Raw genomic sequence first — 20,743 nt, forward strand, 5'->3', positions numbered from 1 at the left:
TGGATGGGTCCTGGGACAGTTTTCTGATATAAAGATAAAGTACCGTGGAGTGTAAATGGTTGATACTTAATGAATGCTTTGGAGTCGGAGTGGAAAGTAGATTACATCTATTGCCAGTTCCTGTGTTCACCACTTCATAAATATTTTCTCCACCCAGCAATGTAGCTCATGCTCGGTGCTAGGACTGGGGGCACAGAGGTAAGTCTGATGGAAGTTTCCTGACCTTAAGGAGCCAGAGTCTAGCAGAGAAAGGCTCGGATAACAGCTGCAGAGAAGGCTCTGGGCAGGAGTGTGCTGCACACAAGTCACAGATGAGGTCATTAAGAAGTACTAGGAAGCCAAAATAGCTCCTTGTCATTGTAGAACTTTAACCTTCAGGCTGTAGCAGGTTCAAATTTTTATATTGCCTGAACTCTTGTGAGCAAAAAGGAATCTATCTCTTTTATATCTAAATTGTGTTTTCACTCAAGCCTACATTGTCTGATGTCAAAAATTTGCCTTGTTCATGTCCAGATAAATGCAGCCATTTTTGTGATCTTTCTCAGATATTTTAGACAAAATCTGCCTGACCTCAGTAACTTGATCCCTGGAGTTGATGTTTGAACCAGGGATTTACACAGAGAGCGTATGGACCACAGTGTCGGTGAGAGAGAGCTCACTTCTTCATCTGCCCTCCACTCTGGGTTGGCATCTTATGAGATACCACATGCCCATCTGCATGCTGGCCTTCATCCCTGCCATGGTGTCATCCTCTGAGATGCACTGGGTCTTCATCAGATCCCCAGAGGATGGACCCTTCTGCAGCCTCTGCTTTTGCATCAGCTTTTTCTCAGCCAATTCTGTGCCCCATTCAACAGCTGGTATGCAGGCCCAGGAATTCTTAGTGCTGCCCAAGCCTACTCTACAAGCAATGTGGGGAGGGGGGCTTCTCTAGCCTTCTCACTCCTGGACGCATTCACGTCTCACTTCTGCTCCCTGGCTGCTGCACCATGCTGGCTCAGGGGCCACCTCACTGATGCTCCTGAGAAAGGAGGGAAACAAGTACTCTAGACACCAAGACTCCCAGGCTGAAGGAGTCTGCTTCTCCTGCAAGGACTTCGTCTGAGGAGGCAGAAGAATGGCATCTTCCAAACACACAGAGTAACATTAAAAGCAGAAACTCTAGACCCAGGTTAATTGGGTTCAAATCTCAGCTCCACCATTTATTAGTTGTGGGGCCTTGGGCAAGTTACCCAGGAGGTTACTGAACCTCTCTTTGTCTCAACTCATCATCCATAAAGGAGGATTATGTGGTGCTGTTTTATAGGTGTGAATGGGACAACATACATACATATAAATAAAAGTAAATAAATATAAATATATACTGCATATCTCATTCAGAATACAGCCTAGCACTCTGGAAATGTTTAAGCCTTAGCTGTTATGATTCTTAGGAATAGTATTAGAATTAGCATCATTTCATCTCAAAGCTTTTTCCTTCCCCTCTCTTTCTCACCTTAAAGCTCAGAATCTCTCACTTTGCCTCTTGAGGTAGGGAAAAGCTTTATTCAGATGGATTCTTCCCATCTTTCATCTACATCCAGACTATAGCTTTTTTTTTTTCTTTAAGGATTTGGCATCTTTATTTTCAATGGCCTTTGATGACAGTGCCCGGCAATGCCGACCTCATGTTTCGTAGTCTAAATGAGGATGGTTATGGGGTTAAGGTGCCCGTGGGAAAATGCAAGAGTTAACGTGCCACATGGTCCCTTCACTAGTCTCTAGGAATCTTGGTTGGCGGCACAAGGTCATGCCAAAGTAGAGTTTGGGGAGAAGCTGCAACCTGGGAGTGGCTTCATCTCTGCTTCCGCGTCCCTGTGCAGGACTCAGGAATTGACATCGGGGACATCACCGCAAGGAAGGCTCTGAGGAAACAGCTACAGTGCAAGACCTTCCGGTGGTACCTGGTCAGCGTGTACCCAGAGATGAGGATGTACTCAGACATCATTGCCTACGGAGTGGTAAGGAGCTGGCCTCCTCCGGGTTTCATTCAGACACAGACAGAAAGAAGCATAGTGAAGAAAGGGAAAGGAGGGAAAGAGCCTCTCAGCTGCTCCCGTGAAGAACTGCAGTAGGCCTGGGGAGCGGGCGCGGGTTCTGCACCTGCAAGCCTTGACTTTTACAGCCCAAACCCCTCCAGTCCCTTGAGAGAGGTACTTGTCTCTCCTTTATAGTCCTAAGCAATTCAGCTCTGGCCCCACACCTGCATATTCCACTTAATAAAACACACAATAAAGCAGTTAGCTTAAGATTGAAAGGTAAGGTAACAAACACCTGCTGTTTTCCCAGCTGGGGTGCCTGAGGGTCTATGAGTCACCCTGTGTGCCTCCCCTACCAAGGGGCTGATGCCTTCCATTCACATGCAGAGCCTCCCTGAGAAGAGTTCTAGAAACAGAGCCATCTTGAGTTGATTATATTTGCTGTATTTTTAGTACTGCTTGTTGATGGGCACAGAGCAGTTCTCCCTGATGAGAGGGAGCAAGGTGGAGGGGGCAGAGCATAGGGTTTGGAGTCAGACAGACCTGGTTCAAATCTTAACCAGGCTGCTTCCCAGGTAAGTGTCTTAATGTCATGGGCCTCAGTTTCTTCATCTGTTAAACGGGGGTAATTCAGTACTATCCCCGTAGAGTAAAAGAAAATCTAATATTTGTAGATATGTGACCTTAGATGAAAATGTATTTTCTGTCTCAAGTTAAAATACTTCGAATATGATAAACTCTCCCATTTTCTCAATATTCCCTGGACCATACAGGTCAAATGCCATAAGGTATTTTAAATGGTATTTTGATGATTTTTGGCTATCTCGCCTGGCTTTTGCTGACTTACAGTCTGAACACATAAGCTTTTGCCATGACAAGCCCCCAAGACTACTCTGTAGGATTAATTATATTATCTCCATGTCACAGATGGGGAAACAGAGTCAAAGAGTGATTTTCACAAGCTCACATAATCAGCAGTGAAACCAAGTCTAAAAAAACAGCTTCTGGTATCACTCTGATTCCTTCCTTTGGAGAGTGTCCCCTCAGACCTTTTTTGATATCTCAAGATGAAAACTTGAAGGAAGAACTGAGGTCTCTTCTTCTGATGAGCTGTGGTTAGAGCTGAGTTCAAAGCCTGCCCCAGATGAACAGGACAATTGCCTATGAGTGGGAAGAATCTGCTGAGAGATTGGGCTCAGTGCTCCCTATGTACCCCCAAACTCTTATATACATCCTAGGATTCCAAAGCAGACAGAACTGGAATCCTAGACCCACCCCCTCTAGCCCCAGGGTCTCTGTTATCCAGAATACCAGCTTGTAGGAGACAGTCTTATCCTCCCATGAGTGTCCCCATGGCATGGTTGACATATCCCAAGAGAACCATGCAGTGACCTCTCATCTCTCCACTTCTCAGTCTGGTGCAATTCACATCTCAGCAAACACCTCAGCTAGTGCTTCTTAGGTAGTACCTGAGTCTCCAGATCCTGTTGTCACCACGGAAACACATTGCACTGTAAGGTGCCTATCTGTCCCATTCACCTCCCCAGAACCATCCTGAAGACACAGCTGCCTTTGATGCCCCACACTCTACCCATAGCAAGTTATGTGGGCTGCTTGGCCATGGTGGAACCCAATCCTAAAAGGAGAGTTATGCTGCTGTGGCTCCAGAGAAACTATTGGGCCCAAGCCTCCGTGAGCCAGGGCAAGCTTCTGGATTCATGTTCTCAGCAGGCTGTCAGCTGTGGCTAAGCAGGATTAGCCAAACTCCCCCAGAGAGGCAGGGGAAGCAGTAACAGTAGAGGTGCGTACATGTGCCCACTGCAATTTTGGGTCCTGGCCAAAGGCATTCTCATCCTCCAAGCAAAAACATCTCATCTTATACACATGTGCAAAGGTTTACCATGTAGCCCCTCCATGCCACCCCCAGAAACATTTGGTTTGTCAGATAGTAAGTGGAAAATACGGGGTTGTGATCTAGATCTGTCTGAGTTCAGAGCCGGGCCTATTTTTACTGTCACACTGAAAACCATTCGCTTGTCATCCCAAAGGGCTGAGCTGTGTTAGCCATCCCTGCGGCTGGCAGAGGACTCTGACCCCCTGCACATTCATCAGCCCGCCACTGCTCAGGGCCCAGCCAGCCTCCCCTCCCTCCTGCCTCCTCCACGGGCCGAGCCCCTACATGAGCAGAGACATGCCTGCTTGTCAAAGAGCATAATAAACTCTTAATGGGGGCAACCTGGCTGAAGATGGGCAAAGTGGGATGCAGCCACAATAGCAAGAGTATTTGCTGGGTCTGACTCATTCTTCCTGGTAATTATTTTTATCCTAAAATGAAGAGACCAGATGCCTTTTCAGGAGCATAATTTCTTTTTCCTTTTTCTATTCCAACTCATGACCAAATGACATTGTTTAGGACAAATGACTTCTGGGACTCTGAGTCGAGCCAGTATCAAGTCTATAGCCCAGCCCATTAATCCACTAATGGGCCCCATTAATGACTCCTGCAGGCCTGAGGACCTGTGGGCCCCATCGTGTGGGCATAAGTTTCCCCTGGATCATTGGGCTCCATGTCCAAGAGATGGGAGAGCATTGGATTAATCACAGCTCTGGTGCTGAGAGTAGAGATGGAGGGGCATCTGGAAACAGACATGCCTGGCTTCTGAATGTTAGCTTTGCCCCTTAATGGCTATGTAAACTTGACAAGCTGCAAAACCTTAGTGGTCACAGTAATGCCATTTCATAGGGCATATTTTACAGTCTCAGGATTATAGCCATTTGCATTATGGAAAGAGCTTGGGTTTTGGAGTCTGACAGACCAGCTCTATCACTTGACCGACTATGATTCCATTCATTTGGGAATGCCATTCATTTACTCATGTTTTTCATGTACCCACTCACTCACCCACTCAACAAGTATTGACTGTCTCCTTTGTGCCTGGCCTATATGATATCCAATGAGACTGAGACCCAGTCTGATGACTAACAGGGGAGACAAACAAGTGAAGAAGGAACAAGAATGCAACTGGTTAAGTGCTACCCTAAGAGAAATGGGGTGCTAGTGAAGCACAGGGCAGTGATCTCATACAAGACTTGGGTTGGGAAAGGCTTCCAGAGTGGCAGATAAGCTGAGAGCCAAGGGAAGAGGCAAAGAGGAGGCCAAGACCAAGGGCGATGTGGGGAAGTGTCCACACAGGCTGAATAGCACTACAGACAGGGAGGAGAGTGGAGCTTGTTCCTACACCACAGTTCCTTCATCCTGGCTAGTCATTATGACAATTAGGTGAGACATATGTGGAAAGCACTTCACATGGTACCTGACACATAGACGCATTCCTAAAAGCTGGTTTCCCTGAATGGCTTTGAGGAAGGTTATAGCAGTAATAATTAGCAGCCAACAATTATTGCAACATTTGTTATTTGCCAGGCCCTATGCTAAGCACTTGCAGATATTGTTTCACTTAATCCTCATAACAGCCTTATGAGGTAGGCACTATTATTATTCCTCTTTTAGAGGGGAGAAAACAAACAGGAAGGAGTTACATTGCTTTATTCAAGACCCCACAACTGGAGCCAGGTTTCCATCCCAGCCTGTTGCTTCTAGCTGCTTCAGTGGACTACCTGCCTAAGGGGTGGTGGGGGTGGGGGGTGGGCAGGAACGACACAGAGCCAGGGAGGACTTTATCAAAAGACACCCACCCTCTCACCCAAGCACTGGCATTAAGAACCTAGGGGAAAGCCAAGTCTAACATCAGGGCTCTCCAGGCCTTCCACTTTGCAACAGCAGTTAGCAGATTTTCCTAATGGGTTACAGTGCTTGGCTTTAGATATGACACCCACCTTTTCGTGGGCTGTAGGACGAGAACAAAGTGTGTTTACATATGCTCTTCCCACTAAGGCAAACCAAGGAATTGGTTTATAATGGAGGATTTGCTGCAGAAATGCTACCGGGGGCTCTGCCTGAGACACACGTTCATACAGTATTTCTTCAGAATCTCTGAACTGCGAGTTTGGGATTAAAGGTGCTACCACCCAGTAGAGGAAAGGAAGCTCAAAAGAAAAGAATTCAACTCTGTTCCTTGTCCCCTGTTAGGAACAGGGTATGCTTGGAGCACACATGGGCCTCTGGTTGTCGGCTCCATCTCCTGCCTCTTCATTGGCTTCATTTCACTCCTGCCACAAGCCATCAGGAGTACAAAGGCCCTGCTGCTGTCTCTGGCCTCCCCCCAGATAGATGGCCTCCCTGTGGCCTCTTGTTCTTGTCTTCCCTGGATTCTGTTCTCCAGTCCCCTGTTTTGGGCAGAGTGTTTTGATGGCTAAGGAGAGAACCCCAGTCAAGCCAGCTCAAGTTAAGGTGAGGTGGGTGAAGGTACCATAGACTCTTACAGGAGTAGGAACTGAAGTACAGTTGGACACGGACACTACAGCTGGGAAGCCACTGAAGCTGCCGCAGGGGCAAGATGGTCTCTCTTGTCTCTCCTTCTGTCTGCCTCGTGCATCATCACATCCTTGTTCACAACTGGCTTTCTCTGCTTGAACATGGCCATGGCCAACAGAACCCCCCCATGCCCAGTTTAAACAGCCTTGCAATTCTAGTGGCCACCACCCACCAATTACAGTCTCTGGGTCCTGTTTAGGTTCCTAAGACAGATAAGAGAGTGATGAGATGGGGAGGAGAGAGGGAGAGAAAGAGAGTGATTAATTCTGAAGTGTGGATCGGTGCCCACCATGGTCCACTCAATTGTGGCCAGTGAGCAGGGCCATGAGGACAATGGGCTACCCTTTCCGAGGGCTGAGAGTGGGTGTAAGCAAGAAAGTGACATTGAATGTCAGCTCTCTTACCCAGACATGTGTTAATTGCCAAGACTGGATCCATCCACCCGTAGGTGAGGGTAAGAGATGCCGTTCTCTTCTCCTGCTCCCACCCTGGCCCCCTCCTCTCTTATTCTACCACCTGACCTCCCACTATGGAAGACCCTAAGCAGGTGGGCCACCATGGGGCCTGGCCAAGCCACTGCTGGGTCTGCAGGAGGCAGAGAGCGTCTGGTCCCAGGGGACCTCTGAGGCCTGAAAATAGCTAACATGTTGCCCATTTTCCCCAACATTCAAGAGCAAAGATTTCCCTCAGGGACACTTGAAGGCTGTTGTTCCACCCCTGAGGAGGTGGAGGGGCTGAAGAGCAAGCACCATCTTGTGTGTGATATGCATGAGCTGAAGAGCAAGCACTGTCTTGTGTGTGCACATGCATGTGTATCTCTTATATTTGCCCAGACTGTCTCAACTCCCAGAACCCAGCTCACTGTTTAATGACATGTAAGTGTTTCTCCTTCAAAGGAGGCTGGTCTCCCCTCAGCACCTTTATGCAAGGCAAAAGCTGGTGCTTGTTGGTTCTATAGTGTTCAAGGGCCTTGGGCTGATTATGGAAATGAAATCTGTCCAGCAGAATACTTGTTTCTCCAGAGTTAATGCATTTGCTCTTTCTGTTCCTCTCTCTGTGGTGTGGCCATCTGGTCTCTGATGTTCAGCTGCAGAATTCTCTGAAGACTGATTTGTGTCTTGACCAGGGGCCAGATACAGAGAATGTCCCCATCATGTACATATGCCATGGGATGACGCCTCAGGTGAGTCCTCTAAGAGATTCCTGTGCCAGGAGTGTGCATGTGAGTGCCTGGCATGGGGAAGGAGAGCTAGGCTCTGTCATGGCAGCTCTGGGACCAGGGGCCTCTGGGGCTTTTAATTAGGGCACATCCTCGTGAGCTGAAGAGGATGGGTCACATCTGCCTTGCCTGGAAGGAAGGTGGGGGAGTGAATGCTATGACTCCAGGATCCTCCAGGATGGGGAGGATAAAAGGGGTTACATTTCTAAAGAGAAACACCTGCTTCCTTTGGGGAAACTATGGGTACATCACAGTTCTGACTCTGACAACCAAGCTGCTCCCTAGCAAGAGTGGGAGGTTCTCCCAAGCTCCCTGAAATGTCCGAGTCCCTTCAGAATGCCATGGCATGGTCTTCAGCTCTGCCCTTTAGTAGATCATAGCTGGGACCCAAATTTATAGCCACGGGCCTTCTTTCCAGCTCTTCTTCTGACTTTCTCCTGGTGGAGAATGAAGGGCAGCTACCGGGAAAATAATTTATTCTTACAAATTCTCCATTCATAGTCTAAGCTTCAGATACTCAAAGAGGATGCCAAGACACAGGCAAGAGAAATGGTTCGTTGAACAAAGTACAGCAGACAACCCTTGACCAAGAATGTCATAGGCTGACCTGTTCTGAATTGATAACATTCCCAGAGTGTACTTATCTCCAGAAGTACACAATGATTTAAAAAGATATTTGAGCATATAAGATATGCCTATGTGTGCAATTACAATTAAAAGAGTATTTAAAAGAGCTGTTGCCTACCGAAACACACAACTGAAGGACATCATGACATGTATGTCACTATGTGTGTGAATGATGAGCCCTCCTAGGGACTGGCCATTGTCACCGCTACCATCTTGTCCTTTTGGGGGACTGAGTTGCTGTGACATTACTGGCTGGTTAATTGCAGGCCAGCAGATCAGGCTACGCCCACAGGACCCAGTATGGCAACACATTCTTCATTGTTACAATGGTGTGACATTTTTAATGAGTGACTATCTTTTTAAACATTATATTGAAGTAAAACATATATAGAGGGAATACATGAATTATAAGTGTACAGCTTAATCAATTTCCAGACTGAACACACCCAGATCAAAAATAAGAGTATTGCTGCCTGATTTTGAATTCTACATAAGTAGGATTATATAGTATATATTTTCTTATGTTGGCTTCTTTCATAATTATATTTTTTTAATTTTTATTTTTATTTCAATGGTTTTTGAGATTCAGGTGGTTTTGGTTACATGGATACTTGGATAAGTTCTTGAGTGGTGATTTCTGAAATTTTAGTACACCCATCACCCAAGCAGTGCACATTGTACCCAGTATGTACTCTTTTATTCCTCACCCCTCCTCCCAACCTTCCCCGCCACATCCCCAAAATCCATTATGTCATTCTTATGCCTTTGCCTCCTCATAGCTTAGCTCCCACTTATATAAAAGCGAAATCATATGATATTTGGTTTTTCATTCCTGGATTACTTCACTTAGAATAATGGCCTTCAGCTTCATCCAAGTTACTGCAAAAGACATTATTTTATTTCTTTTTATGGCTGATTAGTATTCCATGATGAATATATACCACATTTTCTTTATCCACTCATTGGTTGATGGGCACTTAGGTTGGTTCCATAGTTTTGCAATTGTGAATTGTGCTGCTATAAACATGCGTGTGCATGCATCTTTTTCATATAATGACTTCTTTTCCTTTGGGTAGATACCCAGTAGTGGGATTGCTGGATCAAATGGTAGTTCTACTTTCAGTTCTTGAAGGAACATCCATACTGTTTTCCATAGTGGTTGTACTAATTTATATTCCCACCAGCAGTGTAAAAGTGTTCCACACACCAAAAGAAATAATCATTAAACAGACAACCCACAGTGTGGGAGAAAATATTCACAAACTATGCATCCAACAAAGGATAAATATCCAGAATCTACAAGGAGCTCAACAAATCAACAACAACAACAAAAAATAATCTCATCAAAAAGTGGGCAAAGGATATGAATAGACAATTCTCAAAAGAAGATATACAAACAGTCAACAGACATATGAAAAAAATGCTCTGCATCACTAATCATCAGGGAAATGCAAATTAAAACAATGATGAAATACCACCTTACTCCTGCAAGAATGGCCTAACTAAAAAGTCAAAAACCAATAGATGTTGGCATGGATGTGGTGAAAAGGGAACTCTTTCATCATTACATTTCTGAGATACATCCCTGCTATTACATGTAGTTGTAATTTGTTCATTTTAACTACTATGTAGTATTCCATTTTATAAGTATACCATAATTCATGATCTATTCAACTGCTGATGGACACTTGAACTACGGCCAGTTTGGAAGCATCATGAATACTGCTGCTATGAACAGCCTTGATCATGTCGTTTGGTATACATATATGCTCACTTCTTTTGGATTTATGCCCAGAAGCAGAATTGTTGAATCATAGGATTGACATATGTTCACTTTTAGTATACATTGCCTGTATTAGTCTGCTCAGGTTTCCAAAACAAAATATCACAGGCCTTAAACCACATAAACTTATTTTCTCACAGTTCTGGAGGCTGGGAAGCCCAAGATCAGAGTGCTGGCCAATTCAGTGTCTGGTGAGGGCTCCCTTCTTATCTTGAAGATGGCCACCTTCTTGCTGTGTCCTCACATGGGAGAGGCAGATAGCACACAACAATGAGCTCTCTGGTGTCTATTCTCATAAGGATGCTAATCCTGTCAGGTCAGGGCTGTATCCCTGTGACCTCACTTAACCTTAACTTAAAGATTTGAAGAATTATCAGCTATCCATGTTGCAAAAAACTGAGAAAGCTCTTTCTGAAAAGAATGCTAAGGTGTGGCTCATGATAAAGAGAACATGAGTTTGACTTAGGTGGACTTTGCCAGTCATTTCAACAGAAGTCAGGAATAGAGATGAAATTACACCTGTAGAGAGACTGCCAGTTTGAACTAAAGGGGAGACAGAGAAAGTGGGATGGAATGAAAGAATGCTGTTCGACTTTGGAGTCCATAGGACCGTAAGGACCATAGAGCTATTTGGCTGTCAGTGTGCTCTATTCCTCAAGAAAAGGAAGAATGATGCAAAAGGCATTTTTAGGGATTGTCAGGACTGCCACTCCCACATAAGGCCAGGAGAAAGGCTGGTGCCCTGTCTAGCCTAAGGGCCAGGGCCACCCCACACAGCCATGGTAGTGATGCTGGCACCCCAGTGGATCTGGAGGGCAGAGCATTGAGCCAAAGAGGGCTATTCTCGAGCCTTAAGAGCTAATGGAATTTGACTTGCAAAGATTTTGAGCTTGCTTGGGACTCATTACTCTTTCCTTCATTCTGATGTCTCCTTCTGGAATGAGAATATCTATTCTATGCCTTTCCCACAGTTGTGTTTTGGAACCACATGACTGATCTAATTCCACAGGCTCACATTCCAAGAGAAATTTTTCCTTGGGATGAATTGTACTTGGAGTCTTATTTACCTGATGTAGATGATATTTAGTTGAGACTTTGAACTTTAAAGTTGATGCTAGAATGAGTTAAGACCTTTGGGGCTGTTGGGATGGAATGATGTATTTTGCACACCTTAAAAACATGCATTTGGGGAAGCCAGGGGCAGATTGTTATGGACTGCATTGTGCCCCTCCTTGAAAATCATATGTTGAAACCCTGACCCTGGTAGTATTTCAAGTGAGGAAGTAATTAAGGTCAAGTCAGGTCATAAGGGTGGTGCCCTAATCTGATAGGATTAGTGTCCTTATAAGAGTAGACATCAAAGAGCTTGATCACTAGCTTTCTTTTCTCTCTGCCATGAAAGACACAGTGATACAGCAGCTGTCTGCAAGCCACGAAGTAGTTCCTCAGCAGAAACTAAATTGGCCAGCATCTTGATCTTGGACTTCCCAGCCTCCAGAACTGTGAGAAAATAAATTTGTTATTTATGCCACCTAGTCTGTGGTACTTTGTGACAGCCTGAGCCAACAAATACACTGCCAAACAATTTTCCAAAATTGTTGTACCAATTCTTACTTCTCCCAGCTTTATATTAGAGTTCTAGTTGCTCTACATCCTTGCCAACATTTGGTATTACCCATATTTTTATAGCCATTGCAGTGGGGGTATAGTACTATCACTCTGTGGTTTTAATTTGCAGTTCTCTGATTATTAATGAAGTTGGGCACCTGGGTTTTCAGCATAGAATGTCTTCATGTTATCCTTGAATGTGGACCAAGGTAGCCAGGTCACAAGTAGTTGGTCTTTCCACAAATTCTTGCTCTGCTTTCTGATACTTGTGATCTTATCTAGACCATTGGACAAATGTTGAATGTTTTGTCTGTGTGATGGTAGGTGTTGGCCTGAGCAGAGGCTGCCAGTTCTCTACCAGCTGCAGATGATACAATATGGGACATTATCTGTCATAGTTACAGTGTGGATTCTGGAGCCAGATTGCCTGAATCTAAATACCAGCTTTGAACCTTTCTAGTTGTAAAATCTTGGCAAGGTTTTAAAATCTGGGCCTAATTTTTAAATTTGTAAAATGTGGATTAATAATGGTAGATACACCAAAAAGGTTGTTGTGAGGATTTAACACATGTAAAATATTTAAAACAATACCTGGTATGTAGTAAGTCCTCAATAAATGTTATCTATTAGTATTTCTATAAGGATAGTGTTACCATTATTACTCCACTCTAATCCTGACTCCTATTCCAGTGTAAATACCCTCAAGGTTCTAGCTGCAACCAACCCTGGACTGACTTTCCTTGACCCCATGGTGCCATCTGCCATGGGGGCCTGCCCTGGTCAAAACCTACCCATAGGCCAGGCACGGTGGCCCACACCTGTAATCCCAGCACTTTGGGAGGCCGAGGCAGGCAGATCACCTGAGGTCAGGAGTTAGAGACCAGCCTAGCCAACATGGCAAAACCCTGTCTCTACTAAAAATACAAAAAAATTAGCCAGGCATGGTGGCGCACACCTGTAATTCCAGCTACTCGGAAGGCTGAGGCTGGAGAATCACTTGAACCTGGGAGGCAGAGGTTGCGGTGAGCTGAGATTGCACCACTGCCCTCCAGCCTGAGTGACAGAGTATGAGACTCCATCTCAAATAAACAAAACAAAACAGAAAACCCACCCATAAACTACTGGAGCATCACTGAGTTACTATGGCACCAAAAATGTAAGGGAGTTAAGGAAAGGGCAGTGAAGTGGGCATTGGGATGCTTGAGTTCAAGGGTTTGTCTTGCCACACAATTGCAACATCACCTTAATCTTCTCTGGGCTTTTATTTTGTTTTACTATTTTATTGAGGTAGAATTTTACACTAAAATACACAAATCTTAAGTGCACAATTCTTAACTTTGTATACACTGTACGATCACCATTAAGTTCAAACCTATGATTCCAGAAGGCTTCCTCATTTGTCCTCTTGGTCATACCTCCACCCAAAGGTAAGGATTGTTTTGACCACTCTCACCACTGATGAGTTTCATCTGATCCTGTATTTCTGTCTGCAGATGATGAAGCTGGACTGGGTTTCTTTAGGCCCAACACTCCCAGCTCTGACAATCTGCTTATCTCTAATTCCTTTGTTTTGAAATTCAGTTGGCCTGGGAAGCTGTGAATTTGTGCTTGCCAGGAATGCTAGGAACTGCCTTTGTAAATAAGCTTCTTGATGTGAAGCTGCAGCAAGTCTCAAAGACTTGGGTCTCCCTTCCCATCCCCCAAAGCCACAGAACATGCAGCTGGGCTGTACAGGGAGCACTTGGTGTCCGGGTGACCTTTCACACCAGGCTGTGCTCAGATGCACAACTGTCAGTGCTGTGTAGGGAAGTTTGGGACCAGTCTCAGATTATACACATTTCCCAGGAAGGGGTAGGGATGCTGCTGTGGCAGGACTCTGTTGAGGCTGTGGCCTGCCCACTGAGCTGGGAGAGCTGGAAAGGACAAGGTTATCCTGGGGATGGGCTGTGTATTCCCAACCTGAGCTCCTACATCCACCCATGATAAATGCAGGGGTAGGGGATGAGTGAAGGGTAAGGGGATGCTGTCTGGCAAGACTTCCCAAAGGCATCTTCCAGACTGCAAGAAGTTCACTGCTCATGGAAGAGTAAGAAAAGGGGTACTCTAAGATGTGCTACCTGAGGATGAAGTCAGGGTACATCTCAGAAGGAGACTGTGGAAAGGTGAGGACCCCAAAGATCCTCTGAATCCTGCAGACTTGGCCCAAATCAAACATTCAACATGCATTTTCAGGGATGTCACCCCCTCCTACTGGCAGCTCTCAGCAAAATCTTTCTTGTTACCATGGCCACATAGGACAAGGAGAGCTTTGGGAAAGTCATGCATATGGGGATGGAACTGTCACATGCCATTGTGCAGGTTGTGCGCTGTACAACTGCAGGAGATGGAGGTGGCACTTCACATTGTTGCCTGGGGAATATAAAGCAACACAGGGTAATGGTATTTCTGACCTCTCCTATGGAACCTTACATATTCATCCCTAAACATCACACTTGATAGGAAGCCTGAAAATGCTGAAAGACAATTTCTGAGGCAATATACAGTGATTAAGAACCAGACTATATGGGTTTAAATCCCAGCCATGCCACTTACTAACTGAGTCTGTTAGGTGAGTGTCTCCTCATGCTTCAATTTTGTTGCCTGGAATGAAATTGGCTGGTGGTTGGTGGCCCCTTGACTTGTAGCAGCATAAGAGAGAATATAGTAGTGCCAACTTTGCAGAGTTGTTATAAGGGTTAAATAAATCAATGCACATAAAGTGTTTAGAGAACAAAACCTGATACACAGTCATTGCTTACTAAATGTTGGCTATTGTTATTATTACCAGATTGGTAAAGACACTCGAGACTGTGTCCTTGAATTAATAGAATAGGAATTGTTTAGCTTAAAAAGAGAACATTTAAGGGGGACGTTAAAACTCCTTCCAAATTATAAGGACGCAGAGTTTTGGCTGAGCATGAGGAAACTCTTCCCAATCATTGGCTCAGGTTATTTTGACATCTCTGTCATCAGCACTGAGCCATGTTTGGCAGGCTCTGGGGACATTCTGAAGGATTTTTATATCATGTAGGCTCTTAAGGTAAGGAATTCCTAAGGGCTCTTGCACCCTGGAATTCTATGACTTTTTAATTCATTACCTTGTCCAAATCAAGGTAATGGCTCATAGCAGCATAACTCTACCCTTCACATAACATTCTCCGTGTGTGTCTGTGTCCATATTGCTCCTTTTCAATGAACAGCATTCATGTGCCAGATACCGTTCTTGGCCCTGGGAAACAGGGATGAACCAGAAAAAAGTGACTGTCCTTATGAAGCTACATTCTGGTGCTAGAAACAGACTATTCTCTATTTTCTAATCTTCAAATCTTCACCACAGCCAAGATTTGAACTTGTTTCTCTCTTGAGCATTACATATGGGCAACATTTGAGCTTCATGACTTGGATTTCAGCAGCAATGGCCAAGAATGGTGAAAGTGTGGGAAGCGCAAGGCGGCAGGACTGCAGGCTGGCCCCGTTCATCTTGCTGACTTTGTAAGATGGTTAAGCAGGTACTGAGTGCATTTGAGGAACTGAGTATCTGTAGGCATTTTCTAAAGAAAAATGTTAAAATAAAATGGAGAGATTAAACGCAAAAGTGGTTCATGTCCTATGGGGAAATAAAATTATAGCTTTTCATGTGATCTTTTCTACACAGACAGAAATCTAGGAGTTAGCGTACAACTTCATAGTGTCTGAGTGAGAATCAAAAGGTAAATAGCAAAGTCAAACATGAGTACATTCTCTTGGAAAATTATATACTCTTGGGTGTGCCTGCTAATGTCCTAGGATAATATTAAAACGACAGGCCACCTCCCCTCTTTGTTTTTGCCTTATTTCTAGGTTTCAGGTATTTTTCTTACTCTTTTCACAAAGTTTGTTGAAGGTTGAGGGACACTCTAGGCCACTAGTGACTCAGTGACTCTTATGGGTCACAGTTTGACCATGTGACCTTTTCCCCTGCAGAAGTTTCCTGGGGCTGCCATAACAAAGTACCACAAGCTGCATGGCTTAAACAACAGAACATGTCTCACAATTCTGCAGCTTAGAAGTTTGAGATTGGTCTCAGTAGGGCCAAGCTCCCTCTGAAGGCCTAGGAAAGATTTTACTCCAGGCTCTTTCCTAACTTCTGCTGGTCCCTTGGCTTGTAGCAGCTTAACATCATACTTCTCATGGCATTATCAGTCTGTGTGTCTGTGTACAAATTGTCCCTTTTTATAAGGACACTACTCATGTTGGATTAAGGGGTCCATTCTACTTCTGTGTGACCTCATGCAAACGTAATTATATCTGCAATGACTCTATTTCCAAATAAGATTACATTATGAGGTACTGGGGGTTAGGACTTTCACATATGAATTTTGGGGTGACACAGTCCAACCCGGGTCACCTCCAAGTGGAAATGGAAACCTGACTCTCACTTTCTAGGCCAAAAAGTGTCTCCTATCACTTCTTCTCTCATTTCATTGGCCAGACCTGGTAACATGGTCCTGCCTGACTCAGAGGGGTAGCAAGTTGTGGTTTTTCTGTGTGTCCAGGTCTTGTCTTTGTCACAAGAACTTAGATATTTTCTAAATCAATGTTACCTCTGACAAATAAAAAAAATAATAAGAAGAAAATGGCATCTGGGATGTGAACTGACTTGCCTGAAGTCACACTGCAAGTTACTGGCAAAGATGGGACTAGGAAGGATGCCAGTATTTTGACTTCCAGTTTCTCCTTCATTGTTTCATTCATTCATTCATCAAACATATGATAGATTGTCTTTTATGAAGTCCTCATATTTTGGAAAGTTTCATTTTCCTTGAAGAAGAAGCTTGGTCTGGCAATAAAAAACAAAACTGACAAGTGGAACCTAAAGAATTTCTGCATAGCAAAAGAAACTATTAACAGAGTAAACAGACAACATACAGAATGGGAGCAAATATTCACAAACTATGCATCTGATAAAGCTCTGCGATCCAGAATCTATAAGGAACTTAAATCAACAAGCAAAAACAAATATCCCATTAAGAATGGGCAAAGGACATGAGCAGATAGTCCTCAAAGGAAGACATACAAGCAGCCAACAAACAATGAAAAAATGCTCATCATTACTAATCATCACAGAAATACAAATCAAAACCACCATGAGATACCATCTCCCACCAGTCAAAATGGCTGTGATTAAAAAGCGATAGGAAGAGTTTTGTGGAGCAACTGATAGTGGGATCCAGTGGGGCCCAAAAATATTGGAGACCCAAAGACATCTTGGGCCGGACAAAGGGACAGGTTTCACATCTGTGTTTAAACCTTTTGAGAGACTGTGCTTCAATGCCATTGAAAAAGTTCACTCTGTTGTCGTTGTGATATTCCCAGGTCTCAGAGAAGGCCTTGGATAGGAGAAAATGGAGTGTAACTAATCCAATTAGTGAGGTGAAGCTGCTGAGAACCATGCTAATTAGTTAATGCGTAAACGTAACCATTTTATTTAAATTAGCAGCAAATTTCAAGCAATCCTCAGAATAACTGAGAATATTAGCCCTGATTAGTGTAACAGCCTGGAAAATTTCTTCTGGTGGGAAACATACAATAGTGGGGTCTCCCCACCAGGTCTTTATTCAGTCAATCACTCATTCATTTGTTCATCCAATGAACATGTGTTGAGTATTATTTTATGCCAAGCATTATAAGACAAAAAGGCAGCTTTGCCCAAGTCCCTGCCCTGGAGGAGTTCCTGTCTGGAGAGGGAGGCAGGAACTTAGATGATCACAGTTTATACAATGAAATCTTGCAAGCTACTGCTCCACACTCCCTTCCCACTAGCCCACAAAAAGAGAGAGCAGGAATAAAACCAGGTCTGGGGATTTCTTCCATTCTTTCTGCCTAAATTTATTAGACAGTAAAAGATATGGGGGTTTCGGGGGAGTGCTCTTTCTATGGAAAGGTAAATTCTTGGTTATAGGAGAAGAAAGATGAAAGCGACTTTAATTCCTTCTGATGTTTTTGAAATACTAAAGCTGCCACGTTTATGCTTCAGGAAGTGCTTTGACTCAAGGTTTAAAGATTAGAGTTGAGATGAAAGAAGTACTCTATTTTAAGCTGGAGATGAATTCCATGAAGCCATCACCTCTCCCCTGCGTGGTATTGGCCCCAGTGTCTGTAGGGGCATTAAAGACCTCTCATGGATTGTGCTTGCACCCCCAGACCTTTCACGTCACATCTCAGAGACAATTGCAAAACTTTTCCTTTGTGAGCCAAGAGTTTAAGTGTCTAGCCACTACTCTGTGGCCTTTGGCAAATTTCTCCAGTTTTCTATGATTTTTGTCTGTAAATAAATAAGAATACCAGGCACTGGGTGGCTGTGCAGTTTGGAAAAAGCCCTGAGTTTATTTCTTGGCTTTACCATTATGAAGTTGTGCCCTCCGTGACTCTGTGGCATGTGGTTCCATTGCTCAGGCGCCTGCTGGTGAATGGTATTGGGAGCCCTGACAGGGTACTGTTCGGGGGAGCCTCACACACTCCTGCAGCTTTGCCTGGTCACCTCCAGCTCTGCATTATTTAGGGGCTAATCCAGATAGTGTTAATTGGGTCTCTGTACTTATTGTCCTCTGAGCTGTCACCTCGCCTGGTTCCAGGGACCACCGTTCACATCAGTACAGGGTGATGTGGGGACTGGCCCTGTGAGGCTCTCAGCTTCTGCTTGCCGCACGTTCCGTTTCTCGGTGCAGGGTGGTTGTTTGAGGGGGTGTTCTTTGCTCCAGAGGACCCAGGGCATTGGTGGATGTGCAATGTGGTAGAAAGAGTGCAGACAAGAGGTCCGATAAGGGTTGGGGTCCAGGCCCCGTTCTGCCCGTACCACATGTGTGACAGGGGCAAGTGATCTGATCTTTCTAACCTCAGTTAGGTTAGGTTCATAATCTGTAAAACTGGGATGTAACTTGCACATCACTGAAGTATTGTGAGGGATGTGATGGCCTGTATGCCATGGTGCCTAGCCCAGTGCCCCGCATGTGATGGTGATGGTAGGTGTTACTATGCCTCACCCAAGAGCAAACTCTCCACGGGTGAAGAAAGGGGACATTGGAGGCTAAGAGTTGGGCTGAAAACCTGCGGTTATCCCCACTCCAGTGTCCCTGGGCTGGGGTGGCTCCCTTCATTCCAGCAGCCCTTTGAGAATCCATGAAGACCCCATGCCTAATGTATCCTTGCCTGTGTTCCGGAGCTCAGGAACGTGCTCTTCTGACTGTCTGCTCATGGGTAAGTGATGACAGAGTGAGTTTCAATAATCCAGCCTGTAGTCTCATTCCTTCCTGATGACCCCACTGAAAGGACGTGAACGGACCTTGCCAGGTTCACCTGGCTGTGAATCTCAGCTCTGCCACTGGTTGGCTTGTGACCTGGGACAGAATACATAATTTCTCTTTACCTCAAGTATCTATAACTTAAAGTTTAGTTCATAGGAAATACCATATAACTGTGGGTTATATTATTTTTATGTCTTAATATATAATATTTATATATGTGTTTATGTATTTACTTCTGTATGTACACACACATACACACACACACACACATATACACACACATAATTCGTATGTGTCCGTCTCTGCTAGACACTTTCAGTATGTCAGTTGATGTAATCTTAAAACCACCTTATCCTCATTTGGCTCAAACATGTAAAGATGTCCCTAGGTCCCACCACCAATAGTTGAGTGTGTAGGCCATAAGTCCTAGAACATGATTATAGGTTTTACTGTGTCACAGCCAGGAGCAACTGCTCCCACGGTGAAGGCTGGGAAGAGGAGGGCTAGCATCCAGCAGCCCTGCTTTCTCCAGCAGCACTGCCTCCTTAGATTCCACGGCCTCCACAGGGCATGGCCCAAAGGACTTTCACAGCTGCCTACTGGAACCTGCCTGCAGTTATCCCTGATTCTCAGGCCACCCAGAGCTGGTGCCCATTCTCTGGGTGAGGTGAGCACCCAGCCAGCTTCCCACCCTGTGTTTAGAAAGAACCTTATTTCCATTTCTCTTTTCGGAGTTGCAAAAGAGAGGCAGACCAGCCGTCTCCTGCCTGGACACATCAGCTCAGTGTGGGGGGTGCAGGCAGACAGGGAGGGAGCCCATGGATGTTATAGGCACACAGATGTTAGTGCCGCAGTGCTAACCTTCTCTGCACCAAGTGATGGTGAACTCTGGGCTGCTCCTGCAGCTTCCATGCTAAAAAAAGGAGCTGCTTGATTTGTTATTCATTCCACATGATATGTTTTTCACTTCATGTCCAAACTCCGCAATTAGAGTTGTAAACAGTGAGTTTTGCATGACTTTTATTAAGCTCCTGCAGACTGGGAAGAAGCAGTCATTAGCAGCTCCACAGTGGGCCCATGTTCAGACTCACTAACGAGAGATGGACTGAGTCTCTTGCCCTCCACCCACCATTCTTTGGAGAGTCTTGCTTCCCAGGCCTCTCTGGCCTTGGGGACAGGTCACCAAGCCCAGTGACAGAGGAGCTAATTTTAGATCCCGCCTTGGCTCTGTGCTCTCTGACAAGTCACGTTACCTCTTTGAGCCTTCCTGATCAGTAAAATGGGGGCGGGTGCTGTTAAATAAAGTAACAAACCTGCATGTGCCTAGCACCAAATCAGGCACAGAACTGGGCTCAGTAATATTGGTCTCTTGTTCAAACTGGAGTAATCTCTCAACAAACATTCATGATTATTAAAGGTAGCTTGCATTTGTTGCTTACTGTTTCTAGGTGCTTTGTGAATGTAAGCTCGGTTAATACTCTCAAAGGCCCTTTGAAGTAGGCACTGCTATTATCCAGTCTTTACAGGTGAGAAAACTGGGGCTTAAGGCAGGTATGTAACTTGCTCAAGGTTACACAATTACTGAGTGGTAGAACCTGGTTTGGAACCCAGGTTGCCTAACTTCAGACCCCATGCTCAGAGCCATGACTCAATACTGTCTCCCTGGTTTAGTTAACACGTGGCTCCCGCTCTCAGGAGGAAGTTCTCTAGACAGGGACAGGACAATAAGCC

General features: G+C 44.8%; 1 protein-coding gene across 3 annotated transcripts in view; it reads left to right on the forward strand.

Moving 5' to 3' along the window:
• GALNT18 (polypeptide N-acetylgalactosaminyltransferase 18) overlaps window positions 1-20,743 on the forward strand; it is a 363,310-nt gene that overhangs the window by 299,415 nt on the left and 43,152 nt on the right. For all 3 annotated transcript variants that reach the window (XM_025357812.1, XM_025357813.1, XM_025357814.1), the window contains 2 exons: window positions 1,863-2,000; window positions 7,541-7,636. In XM_025357812.1, coding sequence (XP_025213597.1) covers window positions 1,863-2,000; window positions 7,541-7,636 — 234 coding nt within the window. The remainder of the gene's footprint in view (window positions 1-1,862; window positions 2,001-7,540; window positions 7,637-20,743) is intronic.

This window comes from Theropithecus gelada, chromosome 14, assembly GCF_003255815.1.
Source record: "Theropithecus gelada isolate Dixy chromosome 14, Tgel_1.0, whole genome shotgun sequence".
Taxonomy (NCBI): Eukaryota; Metazoa; Chordata; class Mammalia; order Primates; family Cercopithecidae; genus Theropithecus; species Theropithecus gelada.